Source organism: Delphinus delphis, chromosome 9 (assembly GCF_949987515.2).
Source record: "Delphinus delphis chromosome 9, mDelDel1.2, whole genome shotgun sequence".
Lineage (NCBI taxonomy): Eukaryota > Metazoa > Chordata > Mammalia > Artiodactyla > Delphinidae > Delphinus > Delphinus delphis.
The window spans coordinates 61,286,350-61,305,984 of NC_082691.1; the positions used below are offsets into that span (position 1 = coordinate 61,286,350).

Below are 19,635 nucleotides of genomic sequence, written 5' to 3' on the forward strand. Positions count from 1 at the left end.
AAGGGATTCGGAAATTACGAAGTCATGAAATTGTTACACATGAGCATTAACTTCCAGGTAAGGACAACTCCCATCAGGAAAAAGATCAGATAGGATGCAATGCCCAGGATGCCTTTCGGCTGATCACTATCGTGACCTCTTCCTCTACCAAAAGATTAACTGGATTTTCTACTTTCACTATGGGAATACAGCTTTGGTTTTATTAAGGGAAGTCAAGGGAAAAAGAATTCCTATCCCAGAGATGTGGAAGAAGAACAACTTTCCAGAATCGCATCTATTCTATTGAGGAAGTGGTGTGGTCAATGGGTTTGTGGTGTCATGAACTTCCCTTCCCTAGTCTGCCAGCTCTTTGAGGGTGGAACTACATATTATTCATATTTACATCCCTAAGGAAAGCACAGTGCCTGGTTCAGAAGACAAACTTTAAAGACAAAAGCTGATTAAATGTTTGTAGAATGAATGCTATTTAGCCTGTCTCTGCTACTAGTCGTTCACTTCCTGCCGGCCAGGGCTCTGTCCAACGCATTTTCTGCAAGCCAGCAATGCCTGTCTGTTCCCCGGCAGCCAGTGAGCGTTCAACAGGTGCACTCTTTGGGCCTTGTACTCCTGTTTTAAAATGTATTTTCTTCTCTCCCAAATTAGCAGTTGATCATTTTAGGTTATACAATATGAATTGAAGGTGACTACTATTCAAGCTAGTCTTATAAGGCTTATTTCTAAGAAATATTCAGCTTTATGTTAACACACACACAAACCCCCCAAATCCCAAAACTTTCATCTTCCTTTCCAAATGGACATTCATTTCAGTGTCTAGTAAATGTATTTATGGGAAACATTTCTTTACGTTGATCAGAGAACAGAGCTGTGATTTCTGAAAAAGAAAAGCTCTGTTTCCCTTAGGTTTTGTCAGCTCCTCCATTGCTAGCCTCAGACAAGGTACACGTTATCTGCAATTCTGTGAGCTTTCCTGCATTTCAGTCGCATTGGGGAAAACGCTTTCCCGGCCTTCCAACGGCAGAAAAACGCGATCCACATAACTCCACTTCACTGCAACCTGGGAGCCGCGGATTTCGGGCCCGCGCTGTGACGTCACCGGGCTCGCAGGCCGCGGCGCTGGCCTCAGGCTCGGCTGATTGGCTGGGGCCCATGACGTCACGGGCCGGGGCGGCCCTGGGTTCGGGAGGGCCCAGCTATGATCCGGGTTAGTTTTTAAAAAGGGCAGGGGGGGGAGGTGAAACAGGGGAGCTCGCGGAGCGCCCGGTCCCTCCCGCCGCGCCGGGTCCCGCCCGGTCGCGCCCACAGCCAACCTCGCCCGGCCACCGCGCCAGCCTCGGTGGCTGCCCGAAAGGGGGCGGGCGGAGAGGCGGAGCGGGGAGGAGCCGGGCGCGGCGCCGCGCTGTCCCTGGTCGCCGCCCACCCCGTTACACACAGCATGTAAACAGTCCCCGCCGGGAGGAGCCCCGGGACTGGAGGGAACCCGCGTCGCCCGGCCCCGCCGCCTGCCCGAGAGCCCACAGAGCCGCGCGCTGCCCGCCCGGGAGGAGCGCGCCCGAGGAGAGGAGGGCGGGCGGCGAAGGGAGCGGGAGGCGTGCGGCGCGTGAGGAGGCTGAGGGAGCAACGGGCGCGGCGGGCCAGGATGGATTTCCAGCAGCTGGCTGACGTTGCGGAGAAATGGTGTTCCAACACGCCCTTCGAGCTCATCGCCACCGAGGAGACCGAGCGCAGGATGGATTTCTACGCCGACCCCGGCGTCTCCTTCTACGTGCTGTGTCCGGACAACGGCTGCGGGGACAATTTTGTGAGTGCCTGGGGGAGGGACCGCCGCAGCGCGCGGGAGTGTGGACTCGCCGCCGCTTCCCTGCGCCCGAGCTCCCTCGCCGCGAGGCGGTGGGGCGGGAGGTGGGGGGGCGTAACCGGCTGACCGCGGCGCACCCAGCTGCTCCGCGCTCCGCCGGGGGAGCCCTCGGGCCCGGCCCGTTGGGGTCAGCGCTCCGGGTGCGTCCGGTAGGCGGCAGGCAGGGGCGTCCTTAGGATCCGGGGAGCCGGGCTAGAGAGGGCTGGTTCCGGGACGCGACCCCACGGCTCGAGCGCTGTGCTCGGCTTGGAGCATCTCCGGGGGTGTCTCAGCCTCGCACCAGTGCGGGCCAGGGCGCGCGGACCGGGCGCACGGACCCTCCCCTCCCACAGGATCCTGAGTCGGGAGCTTCCTACACCCAGGCGTCCCGCCCAGGTGAGGAACCCCGTTACCCTCTAAATACGCAGACACAACTCCTCGAGTTGTCCCCGCCGGGGAGAACCCGCTCCCGTCCCCCTCCCCCATGTTATTCTCAGCGGTGTTTGGACACAAAGCCTCCGTCCACACTAGCGATGCCCCATCTCCTGAACCTTCTTTGCGGAATTACACCTCGGATCTTAAAAACGCACTCGCGCGTGCGCATACACACACAAACACACAGGCACGCCTATCCCCCTTTCCTCTCGTGCTTCCATTGCTTCTCTGTGAGCTTCCAACGAGGTGTTTGGAGCCCGAGAGGTTCTGTCCAGCTAAGGCGGCGGTCTCGGCCCTGCCACAGCCCTTCGGTTTTTCCAGAAGAGGGGGAATTCCCCCTCCCCACCCCACTCCCCGCCCTGCCCCAGGCTCGGAGGTACCGGGACCTGGAACTGCGGTGTCCAAAACCTCGACTTTGCATCCTGCGCCCACCTGGGATCTTGGCGCTGGTAGTTTAGGAAGGGGATGTAGAGGGCCGGGGAGTTGGGCTGGGAGGTGCAGAGACTGGGCGACGATGGCGCTTCATGAAGTGTTTGTAAGGACGAGGAAAAAATAATGGTCCCCAAATGTAAGATGGAGGCGGCTGTGGGCTCAGGTTACCGGCCTGAGTCGCCGGCCTGAGCCTGGAGCTGGCGCTGCTGCCGCCCCTGCGGACGGAGGTGGGGCAGCGCCTCAGCGAGGCCTGGCGCTGGCTCCTCAGGTGGGGTGAGACAAAGCTGGGCTGAGGTCCAAGCTGTCGCGCGCCCCTACCACCCACGGGAAGTTCGAGAAGGAGTTACAGAGACAGCAAGATTGTCTCTCTTGGCCCCAGAGAGATGAAGGCTTCTGTATGACTTGTCGATGAAGCATTCCCCTCCCACCACCTCCACCCCACCCCGCAAAGGTGAACAACCCACCTGGCCCCAGCCCTGCCACACTCTAGAGAAGGGATGGCATTGGGGGACAGCCAGATTTGAGTTCTGGTTGTGTGACTCCGGTCAAATGCATTTTAATGTTTTCAGATGCTCAGTGTACACATCCAAAAAATGGGTATAATACCAACCCCCAGGTGATCAAATAGATAAAGCACCTAATAGTCTCCACTGCACAGCAAGGGCCCCACAAATTTGGGTCAGAGATCTGGGGTTCCAGAGTTTAGAACTTGTCTCTTTTTTAAGAGCCTCAATTTCTCACCTGTAAAATGAGGTTAATCAGAATGCCTCCATCATAGGTACTTGTGAAGAGCAAGTAAACTATAAATGTATGTAAGAACACTATTAACTAGTTAAAATAAGTAAATTAGTGTTGTCAGTGGGAGATCATTAAAAAGGGATTTACTCCATTGTAAAAGTAAGCTCCAGGGATATAGTGGAAAGGGCATCAGGGTCCAAGTAACTGCAGTGTTAGGGTTTGATTAGGAGTCCCTTCTAGCCCTGGACTTCCTTGGACTGCCAGTGACCTTTCCCCCTCTTTATTGCTCGAGGTGGGACAAGAATCACTCATGGTTCCGGATTTTATGGGGGAGAGTTCCACACAGCCTTCCTGCTGGCACTGCAGGAGACATATCCAAAGAGAATAAGTGGGTAGAGAAAAGCAAGGCTATTCTCTTGCCTTGAATATGTTTATCAAACCATCATTCAGAAACATTAAGTATATCAGGCCTTTTTCAAGGCCACCCATATTATATTTTAAATGTTTTCCCACCTGTATGAGTAAAGTGCTTGAAAGTATTTCTTTTGAAAGCATTCATTCACTGACAATTAAATGAAATAGATAGGGAAGAAAGATAATGGTGGGCGTGGTGGGGGGGAGTAATTCATTGGGTAGACTGGAACTTTTTCAGTTTCTAGAGGCCATAATGGACAAGATGCCAACCACTGGAGTTTTCTTCACCCAAAACATCTCTAATCTGTCCCAGGCCAGATTTGTCAAGTGCTGTTTGCCTCTAGCTAAGGGAACTCAGACATGAAGTAAATGTCCTACCTCTGTTCTTTTCCTTTCCCCAGGAAAACCTGCTAAACATTAGAAGAAATTTGAGATGAAAGGAATGTAATCTGAAGGATTTGTTAACAATAAGAATATTTACATAGCAATTCTCAATTTACAGGTTGTCTTTATATCATTCATTCATTCATTCATTCAACAGACATTTATTGAGGGCTCACTCTGCACTTGGCCAGGGCTACCTAGAATGGGGCCATTCTATTCATCTAAGAGGCAGTGTTGTATAATGGTTAGGGGCACAGGCTCTGGGGGTCAGGCTACTCGAGTTTGCACCCCAGCTCCCCACATCTAACTTTGAGCCTTGGGGGAAGTTATTTAACCCCTCTCTGACCTGGTTTCCACATCTGTAAAATAGGGATGATATTAATACCTCCCTAGCAGACTTGTTTGGGAAACATGCCTAAAGTGGGGGTGATGATATTAGTGGCTCTGGCAGGGTCTCTGCACAGCAGTCCCTCTGGATCTATTTAAAATATAATCCAAGTCATGTTCTCACCACTCCCTACCTCTCCTAAACTGACTTCCCATTATTGCAATAAAACCTAAGCTTTCTTGGCTTCAAGTCCCCACATGATTTGTCTCCTGCCACCTCTATGACCTCATCCTGGACCATTCTTCCCCCTTGCTTACTGTGTTCCTGCCACACTGGCCTTTCTGGTCTTCAGACAAGCCAAGCTCATTCCTGCCTCAGGGCCTTTACGTTTGCTGTTCCCTCTGCCTAAAATATTCTTCCCCCACGTCTTTACATGGCCAGCTCCTTTTTGCCATTGTGGCCTGGGAGAAACCTTCCTGACCACATCCTCCCTCCCTCCCCCTTTTATTCTTATCATAGCGCTCATCAGCACTTGATAGTCCTCTGTTTATTCTCTGCCTGCCCCACTAGTCTAGAAGCTTCACGAGAGCTTGTCTTATCACTGTATTGCAGCGCTTGGAACAGTGTCAGTGTCAAACATGTGATAGGCGTTCAATCCATGTTTGTAAGAATGAATGACTAACAGTCTAGTGTAGAAGATAGATGTTAAATTTCAAGAGTGACAGCTTCAAAGACAACTACCACTTAAGTGCAATTTACTGTGTGTCAGACTTTGCATATATGAACTCATTTAATCTTAGTAATCTCACAGACTACCCTGTAATTATCTCCACTTTACAGATGAGAAAAGTGAAGCCCAGCAAGGTTTACTAACTTTCCCACAGCTAATAGACGGTAGAGCAACTTGAACGGTAGCCTTGTAGTGATTATATAGCACCACAGGAGTGACAACAGGGGACCCAGTTCAGCCTGTGGGTTCCAGGGCTACTTCTTATTGAGCCTCACAAATATTCTCTGAGGTGGGTATTATTATGTCCCCATTTTATAGGTGAGGAAACCGAGGCTAATGAGCTTAAGGGACTCATCCAGGACTATGCCACTAAGAAGTAAGAGAGCCAGGACTTGAGCCAAAGCCCAGAGGGCTGTGCCTTCTGCCTTGCAGACTGTACCCCAGGCAGCATCAGGCTGGGGGCTCCAGAGGCCTAGGAACAAGGACTTCTTTTTGTCTGCCCTCTCTTTGGCAGCTCCTGGGTCCCTTGTGCACTCCTTCCCCTTCTTGCTTCACAGGCCATCCTGTCCCTGCAGTCCGTTTCCAAACTGCTGCCCTGATTCAGGTCTCTCTCCATGGATGGCCAAGGAGTTCAGGTCCTGGGATAAGCTGCCAGTGCCTTGTGTGTGCTGGAAGTTCAGGGACGTAGCTACTCTGCCTGGCTCTTCAGGTGTCATGGGGAAGTGGCCGACAGCTCACACAGTCAGTGTGCTCCCCTCTTCTGCCAGCTCAGAAGGTCCTGAGAGCTCGGTCAGGCTTGAGGAATGGAGTGTTGGCAGCCACTAACATGCCAGCCAGACAGAGGGACACGTGCTCCTGGGCATGGCAGCACCAGCTGTTTCCCTTTTCGCCTAGGCCAGGAGAAAGGAGCTCTCAAAGTGCACTGCCCGGCCCCTCCCTGGTGCCTGGGCACTGCCGACAAGGAGGGGGGTGCTCCCTTACTGTCCACGACATGTTTGGGTCCACAGTTTTGTAGAGTTTAATCCCTCCTCAATGCAAAAACAAAGGTAGCAGTTGTCATAGTATTGAAGAAAAATGTTTTATTTATAGAGGGACTGTGTGATTTAATTTTATATGTGTGCCTGTGCCTATGTCTTTCTCTCTCCATTTTCGTCCTAGGCATGTCTCTATTCTTAACTATGTGACTAAATAACAACCTTTTCATTTTGGAGAAAGAAAATACAACTTGTTTGAATGGGATTGCATCATGTTTACATGGTGGTATAGTGGAAAGAAGGCACTTTCTTGTTAAATTCAAACTCTATTCTCAGTTTCCTCTTCTGTCAAATGGGGATAATCATACCTATATCACATTATTATTTGCAGATTAAATGAGCAATAGCGGTAGACTGTAATGCCTTCCACAGTGGCCATGCATTATTCATACAGAGAGATTATTTCAGGGAAAAAGATATGCCCTTCATCATTCATGGGTGATAATCCTGAGGAGAGTAAAATTCTGCTAATATAAGTTCAAATAGGAGGGAATAAGCACTCATTGGGCCCCTGCCAAATGAGAGGCAGGGTTATCTACAGATTATCTCATGGAATGTTTATATCCACCCTGTGGGTATTATTATTTTCTGCGACTTACAAAGGAAGGAGCTGAGGCTCAGGTTGAAGGCATGACACCTCACTTGACATCCTGGCTTTGCCTGTTGCTTCCTGTGTGACCACAGACAAGTTGCTTAACCTTTCTGAGCCTCAGTTTCCTCCTTGGTAAAACAGAGCAGTGTTTGACACCAAGAGCAGGTGGTAGGTGTGGCCAGCCATGCTCTTCCCTGGGCAGAAATACGTTGGCTGGCATGAGATGGCTTGTAGCTCTTACCCTCTTATACCATCTCTTCTGTGGAGAGCAGTCAGTTTTGTGTTAAGCTGCACCGACTTAAAATGCACTCCCTAGTACTGCTGACAGCAGAAAACCCAGGCAGTGAGAGTGAGGCCCTTGGCAATGGCCCTTTGACACAGATAACTGAGTCCTGGGAGGACGACGGGCGTGTTCTTAGCTCCCCTGCCACCCCCAGCTCTGCCTAGGCACCAGGAAGTCAAGCGCCGTCCCCACAAGTGGCAGAACAGTAGGAGCACACAGGCTGATCAGTAAGATGTTTGTGGGATTGAACTACCTCGATGATCTACTTCCATTTTTGGGTAAGCTGGATGTTCTCATCTATACTACAGAAAACAGAAAGGCGCTCATTTTCCTGTTTGCAGATGACATTGTTATAATGTCTTAAGCTGGGCGAGCTTTGATAATAAACTCTGACCCAACTTAATAACAGAAAGAACGGCCGCAGATGGTGTGTGCTGAAATCAGAGTTCTCACTGGGGATTTTCAGCTCTAAATGAGCAGGAATCTATAGGCTGCTCAAGGTAGGTACAAGGGGGGCCACTTCACTGCAACCCATGCCATCCTGAAGATTCGAGGTGGTTTTAGTCAGTAATGACATTTAGGTTTTTTTTGATGTAACGCCCACCCTCAAATATGGAGTTAGTCAAAGTTCCATTCTGGTTCTTGTTCTCAGATTGCGGTCCCAGAGCCAGCAGCAGAAGCATTACCTGGGAACTTGTTGGACATGCAAATTCTCAGCCCCATCCCCCATCAGAAACTCTGGGGTGAGACCCAACAATTGTGTTTTAATAAAGCCTCCAGGTGATTGTGATGCAAGCTAAAGCTTAAGAACCACCGCTTCCCCCTCCTTTGCGAAGCCTTTTCTTGGCATTTCCCCTATTATAATAGTCCAGGCCTGCAATCTGCCTTGGCTCCAACTACCCTATTGGAAATTCAGTACATTCTGTCCTCAGATTTATATTTGCCAGGGAATTACATTGTTCAAAGCCATAGGTTCTCTGACCCCCTGCTATAGTTTTTTCGTGGCCAAAGTGGGTGTTTGGTTACATATGCTTGATATTTTCCAAGTTGAAGGCCTTGTAGCCACGCCCTGTGGTGCAGGACTGTGGGTCTTCAAGTGCCCATTTGTCTTTGTACAAGACTAGACCCCAGATCCTGCTTTCAGTAGCTTCAGCCCAGCCGCCGCATGCTCTCTCTGCCTTCCCTTGGTTTTGGAATGGGCCTCTCTATTTTCCTGAGTGGTAACCCTCCTGTCCCTGGTCCCTTTCCTGTTAGTTCTGAAGAGCTGGGCTGTTTTATATGTGGGCACTGCCTCGGGGCACTGATGGCGTGTCTTTCTTTGCATAGCATAGGCCTCTGGAAAGCAGTGGAGGCATATCTGTGTTCCATCCGTGGCAAGTGCCAGGCTTGTCTACCGGCACTGTTGGTCCTAATCTCACTTGGTTTTACATTCTTCTTCTTCCGTTGTTTCCCCTTTGTCTTTATGTTCTCAACTGCAGACTTAAGTTTTAGTGCATCTTATCTTGTATGCTGACTGTCTTGATTAATTTTAGAAGGGGACAGTTTCAATGAATAAAACTGAATACCTTTTATCATGAGATACAATGGACATGAAACAATTAACGTTTAGCAAGTGATGTCTTTTAAGCGGCCGTGGACACCTGGGCCTCTCTTACTCCAAATCCCCTGCTCCCTCACGTTATCATTTGGGCAGGGCTTCAGTTAAAACTCTTTTTTAAACCGCAAAACCAACACTACTGGGAATTCAGGATGAGTTAGACAGCCACGGGAAGGAGATTTAGGCACACTGGACATAAGGCCCTTTGGCAGGTGTTAAGTCTTTCTTCTCCAATATATTCATAAATCAACAACTCCAAAAGTGGAGTAATGAAAATTGTGGCATGGATAATCTCCTCATGAGGCTATAGATGCCCTAGAAACACTCAGACTGAATAAACTGATTACCAAGCAGTGGTGGATACTCTGTGATTCTGTTATTGTTTGAGTGATATACTTTCCTTAGTTTACTTTGTAATTTGAAGTACTTTTTTAAAAACATGTAGTTTAAAAATAGCCATGCAAGGTTTTCATAGATACACCTGCTTCTGAATGAACTGTGTCCCAAGTTGCCTTGGATAGCGTTCTCAGTGAAGTCACATAGGGTGTCTGATTTAGCCTTGTGGCAGGTGGAAGCCCCTCCCCCCAATCCTCCTGCAGGTGCAAAAGGGGAAATAGGCGACTTACATCCACCATTTATTGAATACCTACTATTTGCCAGCCAGGCACTGTGCCAGGCACTAAATAAACATTTTACTTTTTCTCTAATCTTCACAACAAGTCTAGGGAAGGCAGGCTTAAAATTTTCCATCGTGTGGTGCTAGGTGTTAACCCCATCTCTAACTTGGGTAAGAATTTGAAATATGCTTGAACTTTTTAAAATTTGAGTTTGAAAATGGGTGCTGAGCTGAACTTATATAAAGTGGGACTTTATTATTGGTCTTGCAGAATCCCCACTAATTAAGAATCAAGTGCAGTAACGGATATAAACGCGCTTTGTACTCTTACGTTTTTGTACAATGCAAGAGACTATTATATAAATGGCATTTCAGAGGCTCAACAACTTTAAGGGCCTCTAATTAATAGGGAATCGTGTTTGAGCTATTCTCTAAGGTTGGAGAATCTAGAAGTGATCTTTATTAGGTCAAGGCGATAGCTGCTCTAGAAGTCTGCTGGAATTAGAGCAGCACGTGTCGGAAATGGACCTTCACATCTATGAAACACAGATAACTGGGTGGTAAAGATGGCATATTAGCACCTTGTTGTTCTCTCTTGGATCTGAGAAGTGTTTTAAGTTCTTTCTAGTTCCTGGAGATCCTGCAGTGAGAAAGAAGGAAGTGAAATATGTTTATTGAGTGTTGGGCGTATGACTTTCTGGGGTGATGCTCTCATCATTTGTATTAATAGGAGGGGCAAGTGCTTGACATGGACCATTTCTCCAAACTGATCGTGTCTCTTGCTGCCTAGTCCCTACTCCTTGCTCTCATCTGCCAAATATCTTCCTCTCCTCTACACTTTTTTCACCAACGTTGAGCTGTCATTGCTCAGGCCCCTCTAAACAGTGATTCTTGGTACCTGACTGATACCCCGATGTCATCCTGGTAGCTCAGTGCCCCCTCCATTGCTCAGATATGCAGGGGCCTTCTGCATCTCCATCTCTCAAGCCTGTTTCTTGGACTTACTCCAGATCCTTGAACATTTATGGGAGAAACTAGCCTAGTCTTAAAGATGTGCTAAAATGGATATCCTCATTTGGGGAAAAAATACCCCACTTGTCTAGCCCTAAGAAAAAAATAAAACCTAAATCAGTCTCCTCTTGGCGAGTGTTAACATTGCAAAGTGTTGCCTGGGTACGATGATGCCCTCTTAAAGCATTTTAAGGGAAGGTGAGCTTTCAGAAAGCCTTTGTTTCCTGGTGACTTAGTGATGACTTTTCTGTGTGTTCTCCTGAATTCATTTCATCTTGAAGTAAATTTATCATCACAGGCTAATCTGGGTAAAGAATATCTCCAAGTAAGCAGTTACAAACTATGCCTAATTAATCCTTCAGCCAGTGCTGAAGGCAAAGGTAAGGGTTACATAGGCTCTCGGTTTCTCCTTCCTCCTGTTTTAAAACCACCCGTAGCTGGCACCAGAAGGGGGGCGGTGGAAATCATGGGTGGGGGAATATTGATCCCAATGCCGCTTTTACCACGTATGAGCAGATCTGATGGAAAATTGAGCAGGTGAGATTATGGCCCAGAAGCGTGGGGGTTTTCTGCAGGGTATGCATTTTCTGATCTCCTTCAGTGCAAACAAATCAAGGATGACTATATGGAGTTTACTCTGGACTGGAGGCCTTCTTCAAATTCACGTAATTAAAGAAAAAAAAATCTTCTTGGCTGTGTTTATTTCAAACTGAGTATAATAACTGTGTGTCTTTGTTTTCTCCTTTCCCTTGCCGGCGGGCATGTAGCACGTGTGGAGTGAGAGCGAGGACTGCCTGCCTTTTTTGCAGCTAGCACAGGATTATATCTCCTCCTGCGGCAAGAAGACGCTCCATGAAGTCTTGGAAAAAGTCTTCAAGTCTTTCAGACCTGTAGGTGCCTGCTTGGTTTCTAAAGCCATCTTGTTGTCTCCAGTGATTGTGCATTGAATGACATGGATTGTGGGGAAAGTGGGCAAAACCTGGGGTGACTAATTGTTTTTCTCTTGTCTGCCCTGTGGCTTAAAGATAGCAGCTAGTGGAGGGAGGCTGAGGGCGGAGAGGGAGGGGGAAACGGGATGCGACACAGCTGTTTGTTGCAGGGATGATGGTTATTTCTAGCATCACTTGAGTTAAGAATCTCTGATTGGGTGGGAAGCAAACAGAGCCTTTATGAGACAACTGAGTATTCTGGTTCTCATCCAGTAGACTTAAAACCAAAATGCTTGGAAGTGCTATGGAGGTTCTCTTATGATAGGAAATTGCCAGAAGGCTATATAAAGGATGTGCCTCCATGTTGATGGATATAGAGAAGGAGGAAATTGGATAGTTGTTCTGTTCTTTTCTCTTTTTATGAAGTCTCTTACAGAGGTTGCTTTCCCCCAACCCCCTTAGGATTTAGGAATCTGTATGTCTGTGGTTAGCTGACAGTTTGTTTCATTATAGCTGAAAAACATGTAAAATGAATACTCACCCCTAATTTGAAGACTACTTCTCTCTTTATCTTTATTGGAAGAGAAAGTCAGATTACGTGACACTTGCCCTAAGTTAAATTCCCTGCCCACCATAAATGCTCTACATGCTCAGTGTTATTTGCTCTAGGATTTCTTTATTTTTTTTTTCTTTTTTCAAATCTTTTAAAATAGTATATACTTCTTTCCTGGAATTTTCAAACTTGTCTTTTGTTTCTCTGAACATGGTAGGCTTGGCTGCATGAGAGACTGTCAGATATTCCAGTATTTCAAGGTTTGGGAGTCTGTTTTGTCAGCTTTTGTTACCACTGGTTCCCTGTCCTGGTATCTTGTTTCTTTGCATGTTGGATTATCTCTGCATGCTTGAATATTTGTATTTGAAAATTTATATATAGGGGTATATTGAGGCCTAAGATGATGGTACTTTCCTCCAGAGAGGATTTTTATTTGCTTCTGCCAGGGCTGGAGGGGCCCTGTCAGTCAGAGACCACCCTCAATCAGTTTGAGACTTGTCGTTCTTAGAACTCTCCAGGTGATGGACAGTCAGGTTGCAGGCCTGGTTTATTCTGGTTCATCCTTGTTCTGAGAGCAGCCTCAGTCTGTTCAGGCTGATATTACAAAATACCATAGACTAGGTGGCTTATAAACAAAAATTTATCTCTCATTGTTCTAGAGGCTGGAAGTCTGAGATTAGAGTGCCAGCAGATCTGGTATCTAGTGAGGGCCCACTTCCTAGACAGATGGCCATCTTTTCACTTGAACTTCACATGGTGGAAGGAGACAGAGAGAGCCCCAGGGCCTCTTTTGTAAGGGCACTAGGCCATTTATGAGGGCTCTACCTTCATGACCTAATCACCTCTCATAGGGCCCACCTTCTAATACCATCACCTCGAAGGTCAGGATTTCAACATATGAATTTGGAGGGGGGAACACAAATACTCAGACCATAGCATAGGGGTCCTAGCCTAAAGTGACAATGGTTTATAACAGTTTGCTCCTTTGAAAGGCCCTGGGTTTGACTTTGGTCTCCCTAGCTCTTAGAGTAGGCCAAGGATGCAGTAGAAGTTTCTTCCAGGTCAGCAGATGTCCTGAGGACAAAAGCAGCTTTTTATGATAGGTTTACCTCTCTGGGTGCTAATTCTCAATATATTTAAGAAGGCATTTTTCATATTGAATCCAGATTTTTTAGTTCTCTTTGCAGGAGTTTGTCCTGATCACTATCACTTAATCCATCATTATAAAAAGTGGAATTTCAAGTGGATTTTGTCACTTTATCTGATCTGTATCATTTGTCCAACCATTTCCTTTTGTTGTTTGTTAATTTTCTAAGCCTGTTTGGCTTATTCAAAATAGATATTTGACTTAAAGATACTGGTCTATCCCACTTCCACTCATTCAAGATGTATTTACTGAGTACCCAGTAGGCACTTGGCACTCTTTACTGCTCTGTTCCTAGCAGTTGAACCAGACAGATGAAAATCTTAGACCTCACAGAGCTTGTATTCTAGTGGCAGAGAGAGAAGATAAATAAGTACAACATAAGATAAATGAGTACAACACATAATGTGTTAGTGACAAGTGCTGAGGAGAAAAAAACATGAGTCAGGGAAAGGGGGTGAGAAGTGTCAGAGGCACTGACAGTTTTGACTAGGGGAGCAGGGAAGGCTTCACTGAGAAGGTAATGTGAGTAAAACTTGAAGTGAGATGTGAGCCATGAGGAGAGCTACAGGAAGAGCTTTCCGAGTAGAGAGAACAGCAAATATGACCACAGAGGGAGGGAGAGAAAACTAGTGTTCAGAGAACAAGGAGGGGCTGGTACGGCCTGAGTTGGGGGGGAGGGGAGGAACCTCGAGAGATGAATCCGAGGAACCTCAGGGGCTTGCAGGTCACAGAAGGACTTGGGCTTGTACTCCCGTGTGCTGGGGAGCCGCTGGAGGGGTTTAAGCATAAGAGGGATCTGCTGAGTAGAGAACAGGCTGTGAGGCAGGGGTGGGAGCAGGGAGCGCAGTGAGGAGGCTGTTGCTTTCATCCAGGCGAGGCCATAGGTCTTGGACCAGGATGGTGGTCACAGTGAAGGTGGAAGAAATGGGCCGGATTCTGGAGATGCCTTGAAAGTAGACCCAACCGGACTTGCTGATGGGTTGGAAGTGTGGTGTGGGAAAAAGAAGACATGGCTGACTCCAGAGGTCCTCATCTACTCAGTGAAGGGAATGGTGTTCCTTGACTGGGATGGATGAGGCCGCAGGAGGAAAGTTCAGGGGTGAGACTATCAAGAGCTCGGTTATAGACGTGTCAGTGTTTGAAATACCTGTTAGACATCCAACTAGAGATATCAAGGCAAGCAAAATTTTTTTTTAAAAACTGGTTCCCTCAAATCTTAACCCCCCCCCAAACTATCTAATTAGCAAATGATACTCACTGTGCAGCTGACTTCCTCAGGGGGGTTCCACCCATTAGCCTGCCACCTGATTCTCTGTATGTGGCTGTCATCTGTGGGGGCAAGCAACAGACTACCTGCAGAATGGGCTTAACTGCAGAAGGTGAGCTCCCACCAGGACTTCTTTTGCCACCTTGCTTTACCAAGTCTATGGCTGTATTTCAGCAACCAGGCCGCCACGTGTAAATGGAAAAAAGTACAGTCCAAAAAATCCAGATGCATAGCTAAAAGCGATTGACTTGGTTGAATACTTTCTTTCAGATCAAGCTGCTTTGTGTCACGGAGACACACGGATTTCGTTTAACGCTGTTGGGCTTCCAGAGTTCATTTCTAAAGCAGAGCCTTCCGCCACAGTGGGCAGGGATGATGCTCCCGAGGTGGGGCCTTTACCTGGCACGGCGCCCCCTTTGGTGGGGAAGCTTTTGCGTGCTGGGCACTCTGGCTGGGTCTTTCTGCCCACGGGAAAGGCTGGAGGCCTTCTCAGGACTAGTGAGGGTGAAATGCACACAGCTTTGGGTTTCTCTCAGTCAGGATGTGCCCCAGATCGGATGAGAGGGAGTGTTACAGACCCAGGTGAGGGACTGCTGGAGATCGGTGGGGAAGCCTTTACCCTCTCCCTCTCCACTGAAGAGTGTATTTCTTCCCCCTGGTATTTACCTGTTTTATATAAAGGAGCTTTGGATTTAGAAATAAGACCCAGGGAAGGCTCTTACTGCTGTTGTAGCTGAAAGTATTTGTTGAAGTAGCACGTACCCAAATGCTACACGGTTATCACGCTGGTAAGCTTGAGCACCTCATCCCCTGAAAATTTTGGATAATCTGATCAATCTGTGTAGCTCCTTTTTGTTTATAGTTGGGGAAACCACAGAAGGAATATTTTTACCTTCATCTTAGAACAGCCTCATTCATGGCTTGGAATTCTTGCTTTACCTTGGCCAGCCCACTGCCAGCCCCTACGCTGGGTAATCTCTCCAGAAAGATAAGGACCTTTCTGTTGACAGCCTTCTGCTGCCTTTTGGGGCATCAGTCAAGCAGGGTCAATTAACGTCGCTGAAGCCCACGCATGCCTGCCTGCATGGGCCAAAGAATGGAGTCATCTTCTGGCCATCCTCAGCGATCCTGCCTGCAAGGCTCAGTGTGCCACAGTAGCACTCTCTACCTTTGGACATTCCAATTTTGTAGACTGTGTGCTTTTCCTCCCCTTTCTGTTTGCCTTCCCCCCCGCCCTTTCTGTTTGCCTTCCCCGCGCTGAAACAATCAATATCACAAAGTCCATGCCCTACCAAAGAAATCTGTTATTTGATTTGACAAGGAAAAAATAATTATTCTTTTTCTTATTCACCATGTTACTCCTCCTCTTTTTTCTCTATCTCTTCATCACATGATCAACAAAATGTATGATCATCTGCTATTTGCCAAAGCACCGCTTTGGAGAGTAAGAGGCAGGGCAGGGTGCCCAGCCCTTGCGCTCAAGGAGCTGGCTTTCTGGTAGGAGACAGAGCCACAAAAACGTACAGGGAAACTCCAGGTTACAAAATTGAGCATTTATTTTGGTCTAGATACTCTGCTAGATACAGTGCAAAGGAGTTCCATTCCCTGCCCTGCTTACTCCGATCTGCTGGTTCTCTGGGGAAGTGTTTCCTGAGAGGATGTCAGTGAGTGTGCACCGACCGCAGGGTGTTGGTTGTGGTCCCTTTACCTAGTTATGCAGAATCGGGTTACTACAGTGATGAGGAACCCAAGCTCTGGGGGCAGGCTGCCTGGATTCAAATCCCAGTTCTGTCACTTGCTGGCTGTGTGACCTCAGGCAAGTTACTTGACCTTGCTGTTTCTCAGTTTTTTCATTTGTAAAAGTAGGAAACAAATGATGATAGTTACCTTAGGATTGCTATGAAGATTAAATGACACGATTCTTGTTGGGGACTTAGTGCAGCGCACGGCACAGAGGATAAGCACTGAGTAAATGCTGGCATTGACACGGACGGGATGGGGACACTCGGCAAAATACTGTTGAGAAGTGAGCTCAGTAATGAAAGCTTTTGTAGGACCCTTAGGTTTTTGATGGAGGAAGAAAACAATTTGCTAAGTGATTTCAACACACGCTTAACAGAAGCATCTGGCTAAGATAAGAGATTTTAAGGGGGCAGTGTTGGGGTATTATTGCCAAAAGTTTATCGACACTGGTTTTGGCAAAATAATAACCATCCATTCAGTACCTGATCCGTACAACTCCGTGGGTTTGAGGCTAGTGCTACAAGGGGGACAAATGGATGCTCCTGTCCCCCAGAGGGACATATGACCAAAGAGCCTCTGGTGACAGGGTTAGGGGTGATATTTATTTTCTCTTCTGGATTTTCTAAATTTTCCATGATGTCACAGAAGACATTTATAATCAGGAACTATGTTGTGTTTTTTTTAAAAAAACTGCCTTATCTACTATGTGTCAGAAGGACTGGGAATATCAGATGTGAGTGGGCTCATCGAGGAACAAAGTGCTGGCAGTGGCTTCGCCAGGAGTGGGGCTTGAAAGGGCGAGATCTGGACAATGTTGGAGCAGGAGGAGGGCCGGCCAAGAAGAAAGACCAGAAGGGCCCATCTTGGCCCCATAGCCCAGAGAACCTTAGAGATGTCCCTGGGTGGGGCAAGGTGGCTTAGCCCTGGCCTGGCCGGCTCCCAGCCCATGGTGTTCAGCCTTAGTGCCCCCATCTTTAAAATGGGGGTCATACGTGTTTCTCTGCCTCGTGGATGCATGGGGAGCTTCAAAATCAGAACACAGAGGGCTATCAAAGCCCAGCCACCCCACTGAGGTTTGTTTCAATTTCCAGCTCCTAACTGCTGTTAGGAAATGCTTATTGGGTGGATATGTGGCTCCGTGCATGCAGCGGGACAGCTTCCTTCCTGGACTGACCTATATTCTGCTCCACTCCAGGGGCCGCCTAGCTTCTACCTAGTTTTTTCTTTTCCTTCCTGCTGCAATGTCATATCCAAATGGTACATGTGTGCAAATGACAGTGCTGTCATTGCCATCTGTGAGCGGGAGGGTTTATCCACGTCCTGGCACCAGTAATGGCTTCGGAGACACCCGTCACTAGGCTTGATCAATGCGAATTGGAGAACCGTTGGAGTCCTACTTTTTTTTTGTTTAAGTGGCCCTGGATTGACAGTTGCCAGCCATCACATGACTGAGTTAGATAATGAAATAGTGGTTATGGGTCTAAATAATGCTGGCCATGCCAGTCATTTTTTTTCCTCCATGTTTTTATATCTTTTATTTAGTGATGATTAACAGTCCTTCCTCCCCTCCACCCCCCCCCCACTAGAAAACAGTTCACAAAAGAAGAGAGAACTTACCATTTCCAAGTTAGCTGCAAAACCAAAACTAATCTTTGCCTTTTAGTTCTCTCAAAGCTTTACTCTATTCTCCTGGAGTATTCTCCTCTTACTAGCACTGTGGACATTAGGGTCATGAGGCACCTGTTGCTGTGATGATTTTCTGTGCTGTTTTGGTTGATGTTTTTTTTTTTTTTAATTGGGATACAGTTGTTTTACAATGTTGTGTTATTTTCCACTGTACAGCGAAGTGAAGTAGAGTTCCCTGTGCTATACAGCAGGTTCTCATTGTTGCTTTGATGGCCCTACCTGGAGTGAGAGCCTGTGCTTCCCTAGGTTTTCTCACTCTGATTGACCCTGGTCCCCTGCCTGGGGTTGCTGTATGACTCCACGTTTTTTTCTCTTGAGAAACAGAGATCCTTCCACCAGAAAAATTCCCTTAATTAAGTCTTACTGGCATGAGCAAGATTGGCTGTTGTTTATTTTTGCCACTAGTGGCTGGAGAGCCAGGGATTATACCCCACAGGAAGACCCTTTGTGACCCAGAAAAAGTTCAATTCTTGCTTCTACTCTTCTAGTCTGGTCAAGAGTCTGGAAGAAGAGAGAGAATCCACTTGTGGGAAGCTGCCCCAGTTGGTCAGAAAGTCTGGTAGGAAAGATTATGCACAAGTGTGGATTTTAATAAAAACACATTGAATTAACACAACATTGTAAATAAACTATACTTCAGTAAAAAACTATTAATAAGAAAACAAAAAAAAACAACCCACTACCTCCAAAAAAAAAAACCAAAACAAAACCACACACACACACATTGAATGTTGACAATTTAAGTTTATCATGGCATTTGTTTTTTGCTCATATGGTGAACATTCAAACCCTTGTCTTTTTTTTTTTTTTCAAACCCTTGCCTTTTGTAGAACATGCGATAGCCCCTAAAATAAGAGGGTACCTATTACTCTTGCCCATTTGGGTGTTTCATCAGTTTTTCCACCTACCCCCCCACCTTTTTTTTTTATTATTATCAAAAAGACAGACTGACCAGGATCCCATCAGAGGTTTCTTGGTAACACCAGCATCATGGATCATTAAGATAAATCGTGACAAATTCCCCAGATGCTTTAGGGTCTCAATACTCAGAATGTGGTTTCTGGACCAGCAGTATCCCCGTCACCAGGGAGCTTGTTAGGAAAGCAGAATCTCAGATCCCACCTGAGACCCACTGACTCAGAATCTACGTTTTAGGTAGATCCTGGGTGAGTCACATACACAGCAAAGTGTGGGAAATGCTGCTTCAAAGAATCATCTGGAAGGAGCTTACAGGAACCTCTAAAGCCACAGGGCACTTAATGGAAGCCCCGAAGGCCTAGCTGGTTGCCTGTGCTCTCCAGGGCCTAGATACTATCTCCTCTTCTTTTATAAAGACACTCTAGGGCTTCCCTGGTGGCGCAGTGGTTGAGAATCTGCCTGCCAATGCAGGGGACACGGGTTCGAGATCTGGTCTGGGGAGATCCCACATGCTGCGGAACAACTAGGTCCGTGAGCCACAACTACTGAGCCTGTGCATCTGGAGCCTGTGCTCCGCAACAAGAGAGGCCACGATAGTGAGAGGCCCGCGCACCGCGATGAAGAGTGGCCCCCGCTCGCCGCAACTAGAGAAAGCCCTCACACAGAAACGAAGACCCAACACAGCCATAAATAAATAAATTAATTAATTAATTTTTTAAAAAGATTATTAAAAAAAAAAAAGACACTCTAGCCCAAGTGTTTGAGTGAGAGACAGCAGATGCTAAGTGCCAACTGAGTAGAGCCTCAACTAGTTTATAACACTTTCAAAAAGACCTGGAGTTAGTCCTACAGAAAACTGATACTCTCTTGGGTCTGAAGAGCTTTAATTCTCAAGGGTTGGCATCTCTACCCACCAGGTACAACCCTGTTAGGATGGGTGGGCTCCAGTAGTTCTTACGTGATC

At 47.2% G+C, this 19,635-nt stretch overlaps 1 protein-coding gene across 2 annotated transcripts in view; it reads left to right on the forward strand.

Moving 5' to 3' along the window:
* The first annotated feature begins 1,256 nt into the window (after positions 1-1,256).
* Positions 1,257-19,635, forward strand: part of MTURN (maturin, neural progenitor differentiation regulator homolog) — a 31,041-nt gene continuing 12,662 nt past the window's right edge. The window contains exons 1-2 of one of the 2 annotated variants that reach the window (XR_009520629.1): positions 1,257-1,798; positions 11,196-11,318. Coding sequence is in view for 1 of the 2 variants with exons in the window: in XM_060020668.1 (XP_059876651.1) it covers positions 1,637-1,798; positions 11,196-11,318 (285 nt within the window). In the remaining variant the exon portion in view is untranslated. The remainder of the gene's footprint in view (positions 1,799-11,195; positions 11,319-19,635) is intronic. The other variant, XM_060020668.1, reaches the window with a different exon arrangement.